This window comes from Coregonus clupeaformis, chromosome 29 (assembly GCF_020615455.1).
Source record: "Coregonus clupeaformis isolate EN_2021a chromosome 29, ASM2061545v1, whole genome shotgun sequence".
NCBI lineage: Eukaryota > Metazoa > Chordata > Actinopteri > Salmoniformes > Salmonidae > Coregonus > Coregonus clupeaformis.
The window spans coordinates 5,665,074-5,685,570 of NC_059220.1; the positions used below are offsets into that span (position 1 = coordinate 5,665,074).

A 20,497-nucleotide genomic window follows, 5' to 3' on the forward strand; every position below is an offset into this window, starting at 1 on the left:
TCTGTTTCCCCTCCTCCAGCCCAGGAAGACCATGTACCCCCTGAAGTCCCCGGGGATCCGGCCGGTGCGTACCTCTACATCCGGGACCCTGAAGGGCCACCCCGTACCCCTGGAGAGAGAGCCCCCGCACAAGATCACCTTCAGGAGCATCGCTGAGACGGAGCATGAGACCTCCACAGCCTCAGTCCCCACCTCGCCCAACACCCCCACGCGCCCACAGTCTGCTTGCTCAGACCTCAGCTCTGTCTTCATGGGGGAAGACCTCTGCAGCTCCTACGGTGAGGCTGGGGGCAGAGACACACACACACACACACACACACAGAGCGAAACAAATACACCCAGACATGTACATACCCTTCGGTGATTAAACACTTGGAAGAATATCATTTGAGATGTTGAAGTGGATATAATTAAACGTCTGTCTTCATTTTACAGGTGGCTTGCCTTCTCTATGTGGACATTTTATGTCAGGTGGAAACTCCATATTCACTTCTGTTCTCCTCCCACCCTCAAGTGAGTTACTGACTGTTAGTTCTGTGTGCTGAGGTGTGTCCGTCTATGTTTAGTATTTAGGAAACAGAGCTCTTTAGCTTGACAAACAAGAACACAGCCTTCCTATGGAGTATGCTGGTAGACTGGGTTCATGTGTTCTGGTGTCTGGTAGACTGGGTTCATGTGTTCTGGTGTCTGGTAGACTGGGTTCATGTGTTCTGGTGTCTGGTAGACTGGGTTCATGTGTTCTGGTGTCTGGTAGACAGGGTTCATGTGTTCTGGTGTCTGGTAGACTGGGTTCATGTGTTCTGGTGTCTGGTAGACTGGGTTCATGTGTTCTGGTGTCTGGTAGACTGGGTTCATGTGTTCTGGTGTCTGGTAGACTGGGTTAATGTGTCTGGTAGACTGGGTTCATGTGGTCTGGTAGACTGGGTTCATGTGTTCTGGTAGACTGGGTTCATGTGGTCTGGTAGACTGGGTTCATGTGTTCTGGTAGACTGGGTTAATGTGTTCTGGTGTCTGGTAGACTGGGTTCATGTGTTCTGGTAGACTGGGTTCATGTGTTCTGGTGTCCTGTGTAGCGTTCCACCCAGTGTCCTGTGTAGCGTTCCACCCAGTGTCCTGTGTAGCGTTCCACCCAGTGTCCTGTGTAGCGTTCCACCCAGTGTCCTGTGTAGCGTTCCACCCAGTGTCCTGTGTAGCGTTCCACCCAGTGTCCTGTGTAGCGTTCCACCCAGTGTCCTGTGTAGCGTTCCACCCAGTGTCCTGTGTAGCGTTCCATCCAGTGTCCTGTGTAGCGTTCCACCCAGTGTCCTGTGTAGCGTTCCACCCAGTGTCCTGTGTAGCGTTCCACCCAGTGTCCTGTGTAGCGTTCCACCCAGTGTCCTGTGTAGCGTTCCACCCAGTGTCCTGTGTAGCGTTCCACCCAGTGTCCTGTGTAGCGTTCCACCCAGTGTCCTGTGGCAGTCTATTTCTCATTGAGTATAAATAATAATTAGGGGGTGCTTATATAGTCCTGTACATGTGGGTAACCTGTACATGTGGGTAACCTGTACATGTGGGTAACCTGTACATGTGGGTAACCTGTACATGTGGGTAACCCGTACATGTGGGTAACCCGTACATGTGGGTAACCCGTACATGTGGGTAACCCGTACATGTGGGTAACCTGTACATGTGGGTAACCTGTACATGTGGGTAACCCGTACATGTGGGTAACCTGTACATGTGGGTAACCTGTACATGTGGGTAACCCGTACATGTGGGTAACCTGTACATGGGTAACCTGTACATGGGTAACCTGTACATGGGTAACCTGTACATGTGGGTAACCTGTACATGTGGGTAACCCGTACAAGTGTGAAATGGAAATGTGTTTTTTGCATTTCCCACTCCCCCTGAGACCCTTGGAGAGTGGGGACACAGCCAGGGGATCAGCCATTATTGACGCGACCTTGGCGCAATTACTAGTTAATTGCCTTGCTCAAGGGCAGAACGGCAGATTTTACCTTGTCGGCTCTGGGAATCAATCAAGCAATATTTCAATTACTGGCCCAACACTCCTAACCGCAAGGCTACCGGCCGCCCAGTCTGTTGCCCCAGTCTATGTCTGAGAACTTTGTGACAACTGCTGGTGTAAAAAAGGGTTTTATAAATACATTTTAATGATTGATTGATTGATTGATTGATTATACCTATGTTCCTTGTATGTACATGTGTAGAGTTCCACTCAGTATCTTGTGGAAGCCTTCACCAGCTAGGGGAGGAGTTACTCAAACCTCCCCCACTTCCCCCTCGCAGGAAGGATGCGTTCTCTGAGGCCAAGGTAACACATACACACCGTACAAGTTCGAAGGTCAGGCCTTGTGCAACTTCAAGTTTTACTGGGGCCAAGCTAACACGCACTTAGTACAGTACACCATTTTAAAGACGTTTCTCTGAGTTATCAACACTGACACCTGTTTTTGTGTGTTTTATAGTTGAGTTCCAGGTCCGACAGCCCCCCGGCCATCCCCCCCAGGCTGCCCCCTCCTCTCCCAAGGGTCCAGCCCCGCGCCCCGGTCTACAACGGCCCCGGCGATGGCCCCCTCCCCAGCCCACCACCACCACCTCCCCGGGACCCCCAGCCAGACACCCCTCCCCCCGTCCCCCAGAAACCACCAGAGATCTTCATTAACTACCCGCTGAACCTCCAACCCTCCCCCGTCAGCCGCTTCCACTGGGATTTTGGCAGTTCCCCCTCCTCCCCTGGAACGCCCCCGGGTACCCCCTCGCCCCGCGTCCCCCGACGGAGCTGCCCGCTCAGCGCCAGCCAGAACAGTCTCTGCCCGCCCCCCCCGCCCATCATGGCCCCACCCGTACCTCCCCGCCACAACTCCTCCTCCCAGCTCCCCAAACTTCCCCCAAAGACCTACAAGAGGGAGCTGTTGCCGCCCCCTTTACAGAGCCTCTCATTGGTGGAGAGCACGGAGGGTAGCCAATGAGGAGCCTCCTTGCTTCTTTTTGTTGTTTTTCTTGTCATCCATCATGGCTGCTGCTCCACATAATACAAACTGCATCAAACTATGAACTCATGACATGGAGCGAATTTAAAACAAAACTAATCATGATTTAAAAGCTACTGATCGTCAAGAAGACTTGCTTTTTAGTTTCCAACCACACTCCAAACCCCTCCCACTCATCTCCTACATTGACCAATCACACCACGCCACTCCCTCTCAGGGTATCAGTAGCCCCCCACCTTCATTTCAAGCCCTCTGGGCCAATGAGAAATCCACACCAGTGTGCCAGCCAATGAACAAGGAGCCCTCAAGACACTGATTCAAACTCCTCCTCCTCCTGCTCTGCGTGTGCGCAGTGCACGTCACACACCTGCACACAACACTGACACTGTCACTTTCTTCATATAGACATCCCGCTCTGTAAGGAGCGTGGACAGGACCAGCATGCCATGCTCCAGAAGAAGCTGTCCTACCCCCCCCCAAAGAGACACTGTGCTGTGACCCCAGGAAGGAGAGGGGCTCTGAGCTCTCCCGGCCTGTCCTGGTGGTTTCTAGAGTATTCAGACCAGTATGAGACTTCCATTAGCGCGGGCAGGCAGCACTTCTCACCGCCATGCTATGTGTGGTTCTATGGGCATTGTTGCATTTGGGGCACACGGTAATGCCAAGAGCACCGTTCACTCGCTCACCCAGGACTCAGTCAGTCCTGTCCTGTGGCTGACGGACGGACGGACGGACGGACGGACGGACGGACTCCGCTCTGGACCATTCAGACCTTAATGCTCTTTTTATGATCAAACTTATCAAACAGTCTTTTTTTTTACTGTGGTTCTGTCTGGAGCAAGCATGAGAAGCAAAGTGTTGTGGTTCTCGTCTGAGGCCCCCCTCAACTCCTCCCGTTGTGTTATGGTTTTCTCTACCAACTCTAACTTAGTGGCCAGTCCTATGTTATGCAGGGGTAAAAGGGATTCGTGTTTTGAGGAATGACTAACTAAAATAGACGCAATGGATAATTTCACACGTACGTTCAGACCCAACCTGACCTTTTGAACCACTGAAATCCTTCCCCCTTTTTTCACTGTGCACTGACTGAATAGAGCTGTGACTGTGATGGAGGTGAGCACAGCGGTCTTCACAGGGCTGTGGATGGTACAGGAGAACCGTGTAGCCCTGGACATGGGGTCGTGGCTGTAGTTCATAGCTACACACAACCCTGCTGGTCGTAGAATCACCCTCCCATTTTCAGATGTTGCCTTTAACCCCACAGCACTGACCTCTGTGGGCCTCCGCTAGAGGGAGAGACGGACGGGCGGCGTGTCTTTTCTCCACTTGCACATGGAGCTTGGGCAAAGTCAACGTTTGTGAAGTCTACCTTATCAAACAGCTCCGATCTAGGAAGAGGAGGAAGGGTGACGACAACCTTGGGATATATATCTCTCTCTCTCTGCCAGTGATGTGGTGACCACAACAGCCAGACCTTTCTCTGTCCAGGGTAGCTATCAGATTGTAACAGGCTAATCTGATGGTCCATTAGCCGTTACAGGTTAGGGTACTGTTTGGCGTAAAGCACAGATCATTTACGACCAGCCTTAACTTGTCGATAAATCCTCAATTGCCGACTTGGAAGACAACCAATGTCTTTTAAACGTCCATGTCTAATTGCAGGGGGTACGTTTGAATTTAGAAAATGCACCGTTATTAAATTAAATCAATTTTTTGCTCCATGAAGTAATCCAACATTGTGAATGCCGCCATCTTGTCTATTTCAAATAAAGGAGCATTTTCTAAATTCTAGTGCTGAGCATTTAAATGCTGTGGGGGGGGTAAAACAACTAATTGACTGACATCGGTTCAATTCCATTTCATTCTGGGTTTTTTTTTCTGTGACCTCAATGTGCAGTTTCTCTAGAGATAAGTCCGATCAAGCCCCGAACTGTGCGATGTAGTACGGAGTTGTAGTTTCCAACAGGCCAATATTCTACATAGTTTAGGGCAGACAACTTGGTAATGAACTACAATTACCATAATCCATTGCACGCCTACTTGTCCAGTCTGTGGACAGACCGGAGAGAGAAAAGTGCAATCGAGAGGGATTGAGGGCAGTTGCTTCGAGCTATCTCTACCTGAAATTACATGATCTAAGTTATTGATAGTTGGTATTCAGCAGTCATAGAAATATGCCTTATAATTTACTTTGAAGAACTAGTAAAATAGTGATTTTTGTCAGACCGCACATGCAGCAGCTCTGTAGAGATGAGGCTTGGAATGAAATAATAAAGTAATCAATTAAAACTAATGTAGTATTACACAATTTGACTAAAGTGATGTGAATAAATGATGGTTAAGTGATAAGCAGTAATGGGCAGTCACTACCATCATGGGACTTTTACTAATTGTTTTATTCTGTGTTTTTACATAACGCATAGTGCATTTAATGTTTTTTTAAAATTATGGAAACCGAAAAAAAAAAAAACGTGATTATTTTTGTATTATTGTACCGAAACCGAACCGACCTAAAAAAAAAAAAAGAACACACATGGCTCAGCACTACTAAATTAAAATGAACCCGCTGCAACTACATATACATGGTCATTTAGAAGACGTTGGTTGCATCAACAAGTTAAGGTTGGTCGAACATTCTCTGTGCTACGCCAAACAGTACCTACCTAATAACACCTATCAGCCAGCTGGAACAGAGTAATGGTCTGACTAGGGGATCTTTTTATAGCCATCTCCAGGGGTGTGTTCACTAGGGACCAAACAGATGCAAAGTGAAACCGGGAGGGACCTACCCGAATTTGTTAAAAAAAGAAACTCTTGTTTTTCCGTTACAAAACGTTTTCTGTTGCAACTTTCTTTGCTAATGAATACACCCCTTAAAGCCAAGACGATGTCTTAAGTGAAACGAATCACCCCTTAAAGATGCATCCTACTGTCTGTCCAGCACTGCAGACTAGTTAGTACCGTCATCCTCGGTACTGGACCAGCCTTCTGGTTCTGTATGGGAAATTCAGCACTGGAGGTGTCACACGCATCAACCCCACCAAAGCCTGGGACAAAGAGACCGCTAGCTCCCCCTAGTGGACAAACGTGGAATTGTTTCCACAGCTCCCCCTAGTAGCTGTTTTGAAATATCTGGATTCACAGAGAGGGGGGAGCCTGTTTCTATTAGCCAGAGGTCCTTGTCCTCTTCTCTCAAAAATACCTTTTTAATTTGAAGACTGAAACAACACATGCATCATGCTCAGATGTGCCTTTTTTTTTTATTTAGTTTTCTATTTTACAGAGTAGAGGCAAAAGGTGTCTAATGCTATAAAAAAAAAAAAATACGGTTTCCTATGTAATGCTTAGAACAAAAGCTATACACTAGAAAAACTGTACAGGTTTGTGGATGCTGTGTATATAACATGTATACACTAACTAAATCATTTGTATAAAGTGACTTCTCTGTTGTATTACATATACCCCCCCACACACACACACACACACACACACGTTGCCTAACTGTCCAATGCCGCTATGGTCAGATAAAACAGGTCACTGTGTCGCTAACTTGCTTATTGCAGACAACCCCCCCTCCCCAGGCTAGAATCTAAACCATGGGTCTTTAACAGAGGAAAGTCCCGACCCTAGCCTGAATTCTAGAACTGCTTGTGCTGTCTTGCCAACTCTTGTATCGTTGTCATGGTTTTTATGTCATTTAAAAGTATTGTTGTCATGACGCGTGACAATGAAATAGGAGTTGTCAAGTCGACACAATGGAATGAAAGGTTGCGTACCAAATGGCCCCCTTCTTCCCTACATAGTGCCGCAATACCCTACGGGCCCTGGTCAAAAGCACACAGATAATGTCAGCGGACAGTTTATTAGGTACACCACCCCTTTCACGAAAATGGCCGTGGCTTGCTATGTAAAGCAGGCGGACTGGCATCGAGGCATTCGGTTACTGTTCGATTTGAACGTTAGAATGGGCAAAACGAGTGACCTAAGAGACTTTTGAGCGTGGCGTGGCGTGGCGTGATCGTCGGTGCCAGGCATGCCGGATCCATTATCTCAGAAACGGACGGATTCCTGGGCTTTTCACGCACGACAGTGTCTAGGGGTTTACCATGAATGGTGCAACAAACCAAAAAAACGGTCCAGTCAGCGGCAGCCCTGTGGGCGAAAACAGCTCGTTGATGAGAGGTCGAAGGAGAATGGCAAGAAACGTACAAGCTAACGGGCGGGCCACAAACAGGCAAAAGACGGCGTAGAACGGCATCTCGGAACGCACAACTCGTCGGTCCTTGTCACGGATGGGCTATTGCAGCAGACGGCCACACCGGGTTCCACTCCTATCAGCTCAAAACCAGAAGAAGCGGCTCCAGTGGGCACGACATCACCAACACTGGACAACTGAGGAGTGGAAAAACATCGCCTGGTCCGACGAATCCCGGTTCCTGTTCCGTCATGCTGACGGCAGAGTCAGGATTTGGCGTAAGCAGCATGAGTCCATGGCCCCATCCTGCCTGGTGTCAACGGTACAGGCTGGTGGTGTGAAGGTGTGGGTAATGTTTTTCCTGGCACACGTTAGGTCCCTTGATACCAGTTGAGCAACGTTTGAACGCCACACCGTGTCTGAACATTGTTGCAGATGCATCCCTTCATGGCTACAGGGGGGGTCCGACCCGTACTAGATGGGTGTACCTAATAAACTGGCCACTGAGTGGATACTGTATGTTACTTGATGAGCTTTAGTTGAAGATTGAATTTACCATTTATCTGAATGCGAACAGAACACACTTTGTGCACTTTAGGCTGTACTGTTAGAGGGGTCGGTGAAGATGGGTCTTGTCTGTTTTAATACCATGCTATGTAATGGCAACGGTCCTATGTAGGGGTGCAAAATTCCGGTAATTTCCCCCGAATTCTCTGGTTATCCAGAAGTCCTGGTCGGAGGATTCCTTGCTTAATTCTGCCAGATTCCAGAAATGTTCTAACTGAGATTTCTGGAAAACTGGGGAATTTGGGGGAAAGATACCGGAAATATGCAACCCTAGCAACGATCCTACGCTGCTGTTAAACTCACGTTCTTCATGGATCAGGAATACAGATGCACACCCTCTATACCTGACCCCAAACCTGACAGACACACCCTCTATACCTGACCCTGACAGACACACCCTCTATACCTGACCCCAAACCTGACAGACACACCCTCTATACCTGACCCTGACAGACACACCCTCTATACCTGACCCTGACAGACACACCCTCTATACCTGACCCTGACAGACACACCCTCTATACCTGACCCCAACCCTGACAGACACACCCTCTATACCTGACCCCAACCCTGACAGACACACCCTCTATACCTGACCCCAAACCTGACAGACACACCCTCTATACCTGACCCTGACAGACACACCCTCTATACCTGACCCCAAACCTGACAGACACACCCTCTATACCTGACCCCAAACCTGACAGACACACCCTCTATACCTGACCCTGACAGACACACCCTCTATACCTGACCCTGACAGACACACCCTCTATACCTGACCCCAACCCTGACAGACACACCCTCTATACCTGACCCTGACAGACACACCCTCTATACCTGACCCCAAACCTGACAGACACACCCTCTATACCTGACCCTGACAGACTCACCCTCTATACCTGACCCCAAACCTGACAGACACACCCTCTATACCTGACCCTGACAGACTCACCCTCTATACCTGACCCCAACCCTGACAGACACACACTATGCCTGATTCACACTACAGGGCAGACCCGAATGTTTATTGTACAGTGGGGGAAAAAAGTATTTAGTCAGCCACCAATTGTGCAAGTTCTCCCACTTAAAAAGATGAGAGGCCTGTAATTTTCATCATAGGTACACATCAACTATGACAGACAAATTGAGAAAAAAAATCCAGAAAATCACATTGTAGGATTTTTAATGAATTTATTTGCAAATTATGGTGGAAAATAAGTATTTGGTCACCTACAAACAAGCAAGATTTCTGGCTCTCACAGACCTGTAACTTCTTCTTTAAGAGGCTCCTCTGTCCTCCACTCGTTACCTGTATCAATGGCACCTGTTTGAACTTGTTATCACCTGTCCACAACCTCAAACAGTCACACTCCAAACTCCACTATGGCCAAGACCAAAGAGCTGTCAAAGGACACCAGAAACAAAATTGTAGACCTGCACCAGGCTGGGAAGACTGAATCTGCAATAGTTAAGCAGCTTGGTTTGAAGAAATCAACTGTGGGAGCAATTATTAGGAAATGGAAGACATACAAGACCACTGATAATCTCCCTCGATCTGGGGCTCCACGCAAGATCTCACCCCGTGGGGTCAAAATGATCACAAGAACGGTGAGCAAAAATCCCAGAACCACACGGGGGGACCTAGTGAATGACCTGCAGAGAGCTGGGACCAAAGTAACAAAGCCTACCATCAGTAACACACTACGCCGCCAGGGACTCAAATCCTGCAGTGCCAGACGTGTCCCCCTGCTTAAGCCAGTACATGTCCAGGCCCGTCTGAAGTTTGCTAGAGTGCATTTGGATGATCCAGGAGAGGATTGGGAGAATGTCATATGGTCAGATGAAACCAAAATAGAACTCAGCTCGTCGTGTTTGGAGGACAAAGAATGCTGAGTTGCATCCAAAGAACACCATACCTACTGTGAAGCATGGGGGTGGGAACTTCATGCTTTGGGGCTGTTTTTCTGCAAAGGGACCAGGACGACTGATCCGTGTAAAGGAAAGAATGAATGGGGCCATGTATCGTGAGATTTTGAGTGAAAACCTCCTTCCATCAGCAAGGGCATTGAAGATGAAACGTGGCTGGGTCTTTCAGCATGACAATGATCCCAAACACACCGCCCGGGCAACGAAGGAGTGGCTTCGTAATAAGCATTTCAAGGTCCTGGAGTGGCCTAGCCAGTCTTCAGATCTCAACCCCATAGAAAATCTTTGGAGGGAGTTGAAAGTCTGTGTTGCCCAGCGACAGCCCCAAAACATCACTGCTCTAGAGGAGATCTGCATGGAGGAATGGGCCAAAATACCAGCAACAGTGTGTGAAAACCTTGTGAAGACTTACAGAAAACGTTTGACCTGTGTCATTGCCAACAAAGGGTATATAACAAAGTATTGAGAAACTTTTGTTATTGACCAAATACTTATTTTCCACCATAATTTGCAAATAAATTCATTACAAATCCTACAATGTGATTTTCTGGATATTTTTTCTCAGTTTGTCTGTCATAGTTGACGTGTACCTATGATGAAAATTACAGGCCTCTCTCATCTTTTTAAGTGGGAGAACTTGCACAATTGGTGGCTGACTAAATACTTTTTTTCCCCACTGTATGTGCGTCAAGCAACTATGGTGGATGCTGGATGTGTAACCACGCCAGCCTAGTACAGTTTGGCTTGGTTTGGCTCAGTACCGTGGAAAGGGTACTAGTATACCACAACACCTCTTCCCCTTTACAACACCTGACCTTTAGAACACCCAGCAGCCCATCTGCTGACCTCTGACCCCTTTCACGATGGAATATAGCCTTACTGAACTCTGACATCTGTGATGTCACATCCTGTCTTCAATGCTCACAGCGCCACTGTTCTGTTCCCCTGTTCAATATGGTTTCCATGGTTTCAGTCAGTCAGTACTATTGGTGTTTTATTTGCATACTTTTCTTTCAAACCCCCAGGCAGTCCAACAGAATAACCCTGGGTCGTATTCAAACCCCCAGGCAGTCCTACAGAATAGCCCTGGGTCGTATTTAAACCCCCAGGAAGTCCTACAGAATAACCCTGGGTCGTATTCAAACCACCAGGCAGTCCTACAGAATAACCCTGGGTCGTATTCAAACCCCCAGGCAGTCCTACGGAATAACACTGGGTCGTATTCAAACCCCCAGGCAGTCCTACAGAATAACCCTGGGTCGTATTCAAACCCCCAGGCAGTCCTACAGAATAACCCTGGGTCGTATTCAAACCACCAGGCAGTCCTACAGAATAACCCTGGGTCGTATTCAAACCACCAGGCAGTCCTACAGAATAACCCTGGGTCGTATTCAAACCCCCAGGCAGTCCTACAGAATAACCCTGGGTCGTATTCAAACCCCCAGGCAGTCCTACAGAATAACCCTGGGTCGTATTTAAACCCCCAGGCAGTCCAACAGAATAACCCTGGGTCGTGATCAGTAGTCGCAAAACGGAAGAAAACACTCAGAGGTATTAGCTGAACTCGTTTCCGTTTTTCATTGCAAAAGGTTTTGCTACTGTGTGACCTGATGAACAAGGACCCTCTGTGGCACTGCTGTAACAGCTTGATCCAGCTGTGGGTTGGTTTGTTTATTTGATGGTGTGTGGCCTTTTAACTGTGCTTTGTATTAATGGTCTTTGATGAATTAATAAATCACCCAGTCTTAATCACATTCTGCTGTCTTCTCATTTCACATTCATGTGGATGCCTCCCAAATGGCACCCTATTCCCTATATAGTGCACTACTTTAGACCAGAGAATGGCACCCTATTCCCTATATAGTGCACTACTTTAGACCAGAGAATGGCACCCTATTCCCTATATAGTGCACTACTTTAGACCAGAGAATGGCACCCTATTCCCTATATAGTGCACTACTTTAGACCAGAGAATGGCACCCTATTCCCTATATAGTGCACTACTTTAGACCAGAGCCCGGGCTCTCTGGTCTAAAGTAGTGCACTATATAGGGAATAGGGTGCCATTTGGGAAAGGATCTGGATTTTCATTTCTCTAGCTGCCTGAATGTCCAGAGTCTTTCTACCAGGACCTGTTGGTCAGTGTGACTGGAATGAGCTGAAATCACATCTGATTTTCAAGTGTTTTACTTATTTCAGGAGCTATCGTATCGACCTTAGTCTCTGTAAGGGCCCTTGTACAGTGGTGCTGAGTTAACACAGGCAGCTCAATTCTGATCTTTTAACCAATCGGATCAGACCTTTTGCCAATAATTGAGCAAAAGATCAGAATTAGGCTGCCTGTGTAAACGCAGCAATTGTAGCAGAGATCTGTAATAGACTACTGTAGTCCTATATATTATCGCAACAACAAGACCGCACAAACAGATCTGGGACCAGGCTAGTAATTGACAAGACGGCACAAACAGATCTGTTGTTGTCGACAGAGCATTGAGCTTGTCGACAACATGCATTTGATTGATCAGCCAGGGTTGCATAAAGATGGATAAATACCTGTTGTGGTGGTTCATCCCAGATGGGTCTGAAGACACTAGTGGGGAGGAGAGGAGGTGGTCCCTTAGTCAAGCTGATGACCCTGTTTCCATACTAGGGTCCCACTGGTCCTGATGTCTGACCCTGTCCCTCCAGGCCTGCTGGTCCTGCCTGGTGTCTGACCCTGTCCCTCCAGGCCTGCTGGTCCTGCCAGGTGTCTGACCCTGTCCCTCCAGGCCTGCTGGTCCTGCCTGGTGTCTGACCCTGTCCCTCCAGGCCTGCTGGTCCTGCCTGGTGTCTGACCCTGTCCCTCCAGGCCTGCTGGTCCTGCCTGGTGTCTGACCCTGTCCCTCCAGGCCTGCTGGTCCTGCCAGGTGTCTGACCCTGTCCCTCCAGGCCTGCTGGTCCTGCCTGGTGTCTGACCCTGTCCCTCCAGGCCTGCTGGTCCTGCCTGGTGTCTGACCCTGTCCCTCCAGGCCTGCTGGTCCTGCCTGGTGTCTGACCCTGTCCCTCCAGGCCTGCTGGTCCTGCCTGGTGTCGAGGACTTCGAGGAGAGGGGTACGGCAGCCTGGGTATCTCAGACTAGAGCTCTGCTACCTGACCCCGACATTATACATCGGGTTAGGGCCGGGTAGGGCCTGTTTTGTTTTTTTTCAACAATAACAAGGGTACTGGCAGGGCTCGGGTATCACTAAATTCATCGTTAACATTTTGAAGATGAGCCAAGATAAGGTTAAAGGGTGCCATTTTGGACAGACATATGTGCATGGAACTAACCATCTAACTGGTGAAAAGGTGAGTCATTTCAAAACAAATCAAATTTTATTTGTCACATACACGTGTTTAGCAGATGTTATTGCGGGTGTAGCGAAATGCTTTTCCCACACCGGACAGTGGTAGCATGATAGCATGGGGCAGGTCCCAAATGGCACCCTATTTTCTATGTAGTGTATTACTTTTGACCAGACCCCTATGGGCCCTGGCCGGAAGTAGTGCACTATATAGGGTGCCATTTGGGATGCAACCATGGTGTTGTATTGACTAGTTTGGGTTTCTCCTTACTATGGCTCCAGGTCCATCTGAAGGGCAGGATATGTTCTGTCGTAGAGCTGGTTTAACCTCGTGCTCCTATTCTCAGTGGAGGAGCTGCATAGTCCACCTGATGCCTTGCATCTATGGAAGAGAAGCTGGCGTGAATATATTTTTATACAAACAACTATGAACTTCTAAATGGGAAGAATATAAAATATAACTGTAGTGTTGTAATTCTGTCAAAGAAAAATGGGTAATATAAATGTTGGGCCGTTCATGAAGCTTCTCGGAGTAGAAGTACTGCTACAGCATTAATTCCCCCTCTTGTTATGATTTAAAGGGCTAAACTGGTCCTGGATCAGCATTCCTTCTGAGACCCTTTATGAATACGGGCCCCTGATGTCCCAATAAACAAGTCAAGGCAACATGCATAACTCCCGAGTGGCGCAGTGGTCTAAGGCACTGCATCGCAGCGCTAGCTGTGCCACTAGAGATCCTGGTTCGAATCCAGGCTCTGTCGCAGCCGGCCGTGACCGGGAGACCCATGGGAGGCTACACACACTACTGAGCCTCATTTTGACTTGTTTTAAGGACATTACATCAAAGTTGGATCAGCCTGTAGTGTGGTTTTATACAGCCTAAATGTGACTTTTATAGGCATGTTGTTGAAGTGCTGAGCGCTCCTGACAGGCTGTAGCATGTCAGAAATGCTTCACATTTTAAACTGAACAAAAATATAAACGCAACATGTAAAGTGTTGGTCCCATGTTTCATGAGCTGAAATAAAAGATCCCAGAAATGTTCCATACACACAAATAACGTATTTCTCTCAATTTGTGCACAAATTTGGTTATGTAACAGTGTTGCTTCCATCCCTCTCCTCGCCCCAACCTGGGCTCGAACCAGGGACCCTCTGCACACATCGATAACAGTCACCCTCGAAGCACCGTTACCAGTCGCTCCACAAAAGCCGCAGCCCTTGCAAAGCCGCGGGAAACAACTACTTCAAGGTCTCAGAGCGAGTGACGTCACCGATTGAAATGCAACTAGCGCGCACCGCTAACTAGCTAGCCATTTCACACCGGTTACAGTTACATCCCTGTTAGTGAGCATTTCTTCTTTGCCAAGATAATCCATCCACCTAACAGGTGTGGCATATCAATAAGCTGATTAAACAGCATGATCATTACACAGGTGCACCTTGTGCTGGGGACAATAAAAGTCCACTGTAAAAATGTGCAGTTTTGTCACACAACACAATGCCACAGATGTCTCAAGTTTTGAGGGAGCATGGAATTGGCATGCTGACTGCAAGAATGTCCACCAGAGCTGTTGCCAGAGAACTTAATGTTAATTTCTCTACCATAAGCCACCTTCAACGTCGTTTTAGAGAATTTGGCAGTACGTCCAACCGGCCTCACAACCGCAGACCACGTGTATGGCGTGGTGTGTGCGAGCGGTTCGCTGATGTCAACGTTGTGAACAGATTGCCCCGTGGTGGTGGTGGGGTTATGGTATGGGCAGGCATAAGAGGCGGACAACGAACACAATTGCATTTTATCGATGGCGTATTGAATGCACAAAAATACCGTGACGAGATCCTGAGGCCCATTGTCGTGCCATTCATCCGCCGCCATCACCTCATGTTTCAGCATGATAATGCAAGGCCCTGGTGTCGCAAGGAATTCCTGGAAGCTGAAAATGTCTGAGTTTTTCCATGGCCTGCATACTCACCAGACGTCACCCATTGAGCATGTTTGGGATGCTCTGGATGGACATGTACGACAGCATGTTTCAGTTCCAGACAATATCCAGCAACTTCACACAGCCATTGAAGAGGAGTGGGACAACATTCCACAATCAACAGCCTGATAAACTTTACACAAAGGAGATGTCACGCTTCATGAGGCAAATGGTGGTCACACCAGATACTGACTGGTTTTCTGATCCACGCCCCTACCTTTTTTTAAAGGTATCTGTGACCAACAGATGCATTTCTGTATTCCCAGTCGTGTGAAATCCATAGATTAGGGCCAAATTTATTTATTTCAATTGACTGATTTCCTTATATGAACTGTAACTCAGTAAAATCTTTGAAATTGTTGCGTGTTGTGTTTTATATTTTTGTTCAATATAATTCATTTTCGTTCTTTCTTAGGCTACCTGGCTTGCGCTTGACTGATTTTATAGTTAGTAAGTTGTTTAATAGCCTATCGAAATGTTGAATGTCAATTGATAGTGACAATCACACATTACTTCCCAAGCAAAGTACATTTTCTGTCTCCTCGGCTATAGAAGGTTGTAGCGCAGCCTCTGAACGTCAGAGACAAAGCAAAGATATCCCATATGCATCGGTGTCACGTCTTTCCCCGGCATTTTACAGCTTGCTTCTAGCATAAAGCATTGCGTACTAAAGCGGGGGTTATAGATTGCTTTATATAATCAGGTCCATACATATACAGTAGCAGTCAAAAGTTTGGACACACCTACTCATTCAAGGGTTTTTCTTTATTTTTTACTATTTTCTACATTGTAGAATAATAGTGAAGACATCAAAACTATGAAAGAACACATATGGAATCATGTAGTAACCAAAAAAAGTTATATTTTATATTTGAGATTCTTCAAAGTAGCAACCATTTGCCTTGATGACAGCTTTGCACACTCTTGGACTAGTTTTACACCATCCCAGCAGCGCAGAAACTCGTGAAGGAAGTACATTTCTTAGAAATATAACTTTGCCCTGTGCTTCTTCGAGCATGCTCTTCCTATAGCCTCGGCCTATAGCCGATAGAAGGCTGGGGTCTGCACCTTTTCAAGTACCTGGCAACACAGACGCTCTCTCCTTTATTTAACTGGAGATCAATAAACATTTCTCTATTTTCTCTCTCTCTCTCTCTCTCTCTCTCTCTCTCTCTCTCTCTTTCCCCCTCTCCCTTTCTCTGTCTCTCTCTCTTTCTCTCTCTCTCTCTTTCTTTCTCTCTCTCTCTCTTCTCTCTCTCTGCATGCTGGAAGTGTTTGGTGTATGCTGGGAATAGTGTGAGTGGTGTCTGGAGTTAGATTGCCTGTGTTTTCTTTTAGTGGTAGAATGAGGTATATTGTATTTGTTGTTGGAATTGCCCAGGTTTTGGTGGGGGTGGCGACCCACATGGGGACGCCGTCCCGGTCACTTCGGCACGGCTTCAGGTGTGTTACTGAAGCTACTGTCACTGTGGAGGAGTTTCTGGTCGCGGTAGGAGAGAAGGTAGGATATGAAAATTGTTGCTTATGCGTCGCGGATGAATAAAGCGGTGGTGGTTTTTCTTAAAGAAGAGCGTCTCTTGTCGATCGGATAGTTGAGCATGACGTACTTCTTAAAGGTATGTTTATTCAAGTTACGCCGCTTTTTTTCTCCGTCAACAAGGGTTAGGATCTCGAATGTACCGCTGTTTATTTCCAGTGAGCTATTGGAGCGCAAGTTATTGCGGTTTGGGAAGTTTTCAAGTTCAATTAAAATTGTCCCGCTGAGTTGCAAACACCTGGCTCTGAAACAGGTTATGTCGTTTCGGCGACAGGTGTTTATGTTTATGGACTCACCGGAGCAGACTTTGGAGTGATCGTTTAAAGTCAAGTATGACAACAGACTGTATATGGCTTATGATAGTACGGGTAGTCAACGGTGCTTTGAGTGTGGGGATGTTGGCCATAAGCGACATGCTTGCCCGAAAAGCAGGTGGTCCTCGTAACGCCTGGGCCCACTGATGTAGGAAGAGGTGGGCTGACAGTGGTAGAGCAGCCACAAGCACCTGTTGCTGAGGAACAAGTTGTTTGTGTTGAGGGTACTGAGTTGCAGCTTGTACCAGAGAGGAACATAGCGTCTGATGTGCAGCAGAAAAATATTGTTGTAGGAGGTAAGGATGGATCTGGGGAGCCAGTACGAGTGATGGGGTACAGGAGGGTATTCAGGTGGGGCTAGTCTCCCAGGTAGTGGAGGAGATGCCCGGTACGAGTGATGGGGTGCAAGTGGGGAGTGTTGAGAGGGATGTGGCAGAGGGGAGTCAGGGGTCTGTGGCTTCAGTTGAGGAGGATCAGGAGAAGGAAATTGACATTTCTGATATCCCTGTTGATATGATAGCAGCTAGCGATGACTCAATTTACAATCTAGCTGAGGTAAATGGGTTCCTGGGCCAGACATTTGGGAAATATGTTAAATTGGCATTTTTTTATTTTTATGTTGATAAGTTTGTGAGGTCAGCTGTGGTGTTACAGAAGACGGTGGGGTTAGACCAGTTAAGTGTGAAGAAGCGTTTTCCGCTTGAGGAAATGTGTTACTGCTGTCATGGCAACAAAAGGCAGTGGGAAACGTGGTCAGGTTAAGAGAAAATTAAAACAGTGATGATTATCATGCCTCATAGGGTGCTTTTTTCTCTTTGTCTGGTTTCTCTGTGGTTTCTTCTGTTTTTCCTTTCTCTTTTCTATATGGAGGTACTAAGGGTAGGTTCTCTCAATATTAATGGGGGAAGGGACTGGAATAAGAGGGCTTGGGTATTATAAGTAATAAAACACAAGGCTTATTGTAGTTTTTCTACAGGAGATACATAGTGATGAGGCTAATGAGGTTGACTGGGGTATGTGGTGGGAGGGGGCAGCATATACTCAGTCATGGTACTAATTTCAGTGCTGGGGTGACAATTTTGTTTTCTTCAGGCTTAGGGGTGACTGTGGTTTCTCTGTGCCAGGGGTTATGAAGGGTCCCACGATTTTTAATTACGGGGGGGTGAGGATGTTAAGGTTCTCTCAAACACAGTTCTCCCTTTTTAAAGCAGCAATCAGCAGTTGAAACAATAACAAAGCGTCATCCCCATGGGGCTGGAGAAATGTAACCACTCTCAAATTCATAGACGGAACAGAGCTATGGGATGACCATCCAGGATATCAAAATGATAGTTTGAACCATGTTTTGAGGCTATAGATTGTTTGTTTACATTTACTTTGTTTACAAACATTGGAGTAAAACAAGTTTATATTTGGGGTTCTGACGGGGTACCACAATTGAACTAAGCTCATGGTGCATTTATAAGTTATTATTCTTCAAGAATCAACGGGTACATATCATTAATTTATACGTCCAAAAATTGACGTAGCAACTGCAGATTGCCCCTTTTGACACAGATAGGAGAGCGCTTACAGGAGATCTCAATTGCCCCGAACTTGAAACAGCACTTGTTCCGTCATTACAGTAGCTAGCTAATGGGTAGCCCTTTACTCTCGTAACCATATATATGGGTTGAAAATGGCAGATTTGGACACTGATAACCACCTACATTGTAACGTAGTGGCAGCACAGTAACATGCTATACATGATGTCAGAGCTCAGTGGCAGTACAGTAACATGCTATACATGATGTCAGAGATCAGTGGCAGTACAGTAACATGCTATACATGATGTCAGAGATCAGTGGCAGCACAGTAACATGCTATACATGATGTCAGAGCTCAGTGGCAGTACAGTAACATGCTATACATGATGTCAGAGATCAGTGGCAGTACAGTAACATGCTATACATGATGTCAGAGATCAGTGGCAGTACAGTAACATGCTATACATGATGTCAGAGATCAGTGGCAGTACAGTAACATGCTATACATGACGTCAGAGCTCTGTGGCAGTACAGTAACATGCTATACATGATGTCAGAGCTCTGTGGCAGTACAGTAACATGCTATACATGATGTCAGAGATCAGTGGCAGTACAGTAACATGCTATACATGACGTCAGAGCTCTGTGGCAGTACAGTAACATATATAATTTACAGTGGGGGAAAAAAGTATTTAGTCAGCCACCAATTGTACAAGTTCTCCCACTTAAAAAGATGAGAGAGGCCTGTAATTTTCATCATAGGTACACGTCAACTATGACAGACAAATTTAGGGGAAAAAAATCCAGAAAATCACATTGTAGGATTTTTATGAATTTATTTGCAAATTATGGTGGAAAATAAGTATTTGGTCACCTACAAACAAGCAAGATTTCTGGCTCTCACAGACCTGTAACTTCTTCTTTAAGAGGCTCCTCTGTCCTCCACTCGTTACCTGTATTAATGGCACCTGTTTGAACTTGTTATCAGTATAAAAGACACCTGTCCACAACCTCAAACAGTCACACTCCAAACTCCACTATGGCCAAGACCAAAGAGCTGTCAAAGGACCCCAGAAACAAAATTGTAGACCTGCACCAGGCTGGGAAGACTGAATCTGCAATAGGTAAGCAGCTTGGTTTGAAGAAATCAACTGTGGGAGCAATTATTAGGAAATGGAAGACATACAAGACCACTGATAATCTCCCTCGATCTGGGGCTCCACGCAAGATCTCACCCCGTGGGGTCAAAATGATCACAAGAACGGTGAGCAAAAATCCCAGAACCACATGGGGGGGACCTAGTGAATGACCTGCAGAGAGCTGGGACCCAAGTAACAAAGCCGACCATCAGTAACACACTACGCCGCCAGGGACTCAAATCCTGCAGTGCCAGACGTGTCCCCCTGCTTAAGCCAGTACATGTCCAGGCCCGTCTGAAGTTTGCTAGAGTGCATTTGGATGATCCAGAAGAGGATTGGGAGAATGTCATATGGTCAGATGAAACAAAAATAGAACTTTTTGGTAAAAACTCAACTCGTCGTGTTTGGAGGACAAAGAATGCTGAGTTGCATCCAAAGAACACCATACCTACTGTGAAGCATGGGGGTGGAAACATCATGCTTTGGGGCTGTTTTTCTGCAAAGGAACCAGGACGACTGATCCGTGTAAAGGAAAGAATGAATGGGGCCATGTATCGTGAGATTTTGAGTGAAAACCTCCTTCCATCAGCAAGGGCATTGAAGATGAAACGTGGCTGGGTCTTTCAGCATGACAATGATCCCAAACACACCGCCTGGGCAGCGAAGGAGTGGCTTCGTAAGAAGCATTTCAAGGTCCTGGAGTGACCTAGCCAGTCTCCAGATCTCAACCCCATAGAAAATCTTTGGAGGGAGTTGAAAGTCCGTGTTGCCCAGCGACAGCCCCAAAACATCACTGCTCTAGAGGAGATCTGCATGGAGGAATGGGCCAAAATACCAGCAACAGTGTGTGAAAACCTTGTGAAGACTTACAGAAAACGTTTGACCTGTGTCATTGCCAACAAAGGGTATATAACAAAGTATTGAGAAACGTTTGTTATTGACCAAATACTTATTTTCCACCATAATTTGCAAATTAATTCATTAAAA

General features: G+C 46.8%; 1 protein-coding gene across 2 annotated transcripts in view; it reads left to right on the top strand.

Annotated features, from left to right (window-relative positions):
- Nucleotides 1–3,468, top strand: part of LOC121544586 (son of sevenless homolog 2-like) — a 74,140-nt gene extending 70,672 nt beyond the window's left edge. For both annotated transcript variants that reach the window (XM_041854545.2, XM_041854546.2), the window contains exons 18-21: nt 20–278; nt 436–513; nt 2,214–2,317; nt 2,472–3,468. In XM_041854545.2, coding sequence (XP_041710479.2) covers nt 20–278; nt 436–513; nt 2,214–2,317; nt 2,472–2,975 — 945 coding nt within the window. In that variant the 3' untranslated portion in view covers nt 2,976–3,468. The remainder of the gene's footprint in view (nt 1–19; nt 279–435; nt 514–2,213; nt 2,318–2,471) is intronic.
- Nucleotides 3,469–20,497: the final 17,029 nt, after the last annotated feature.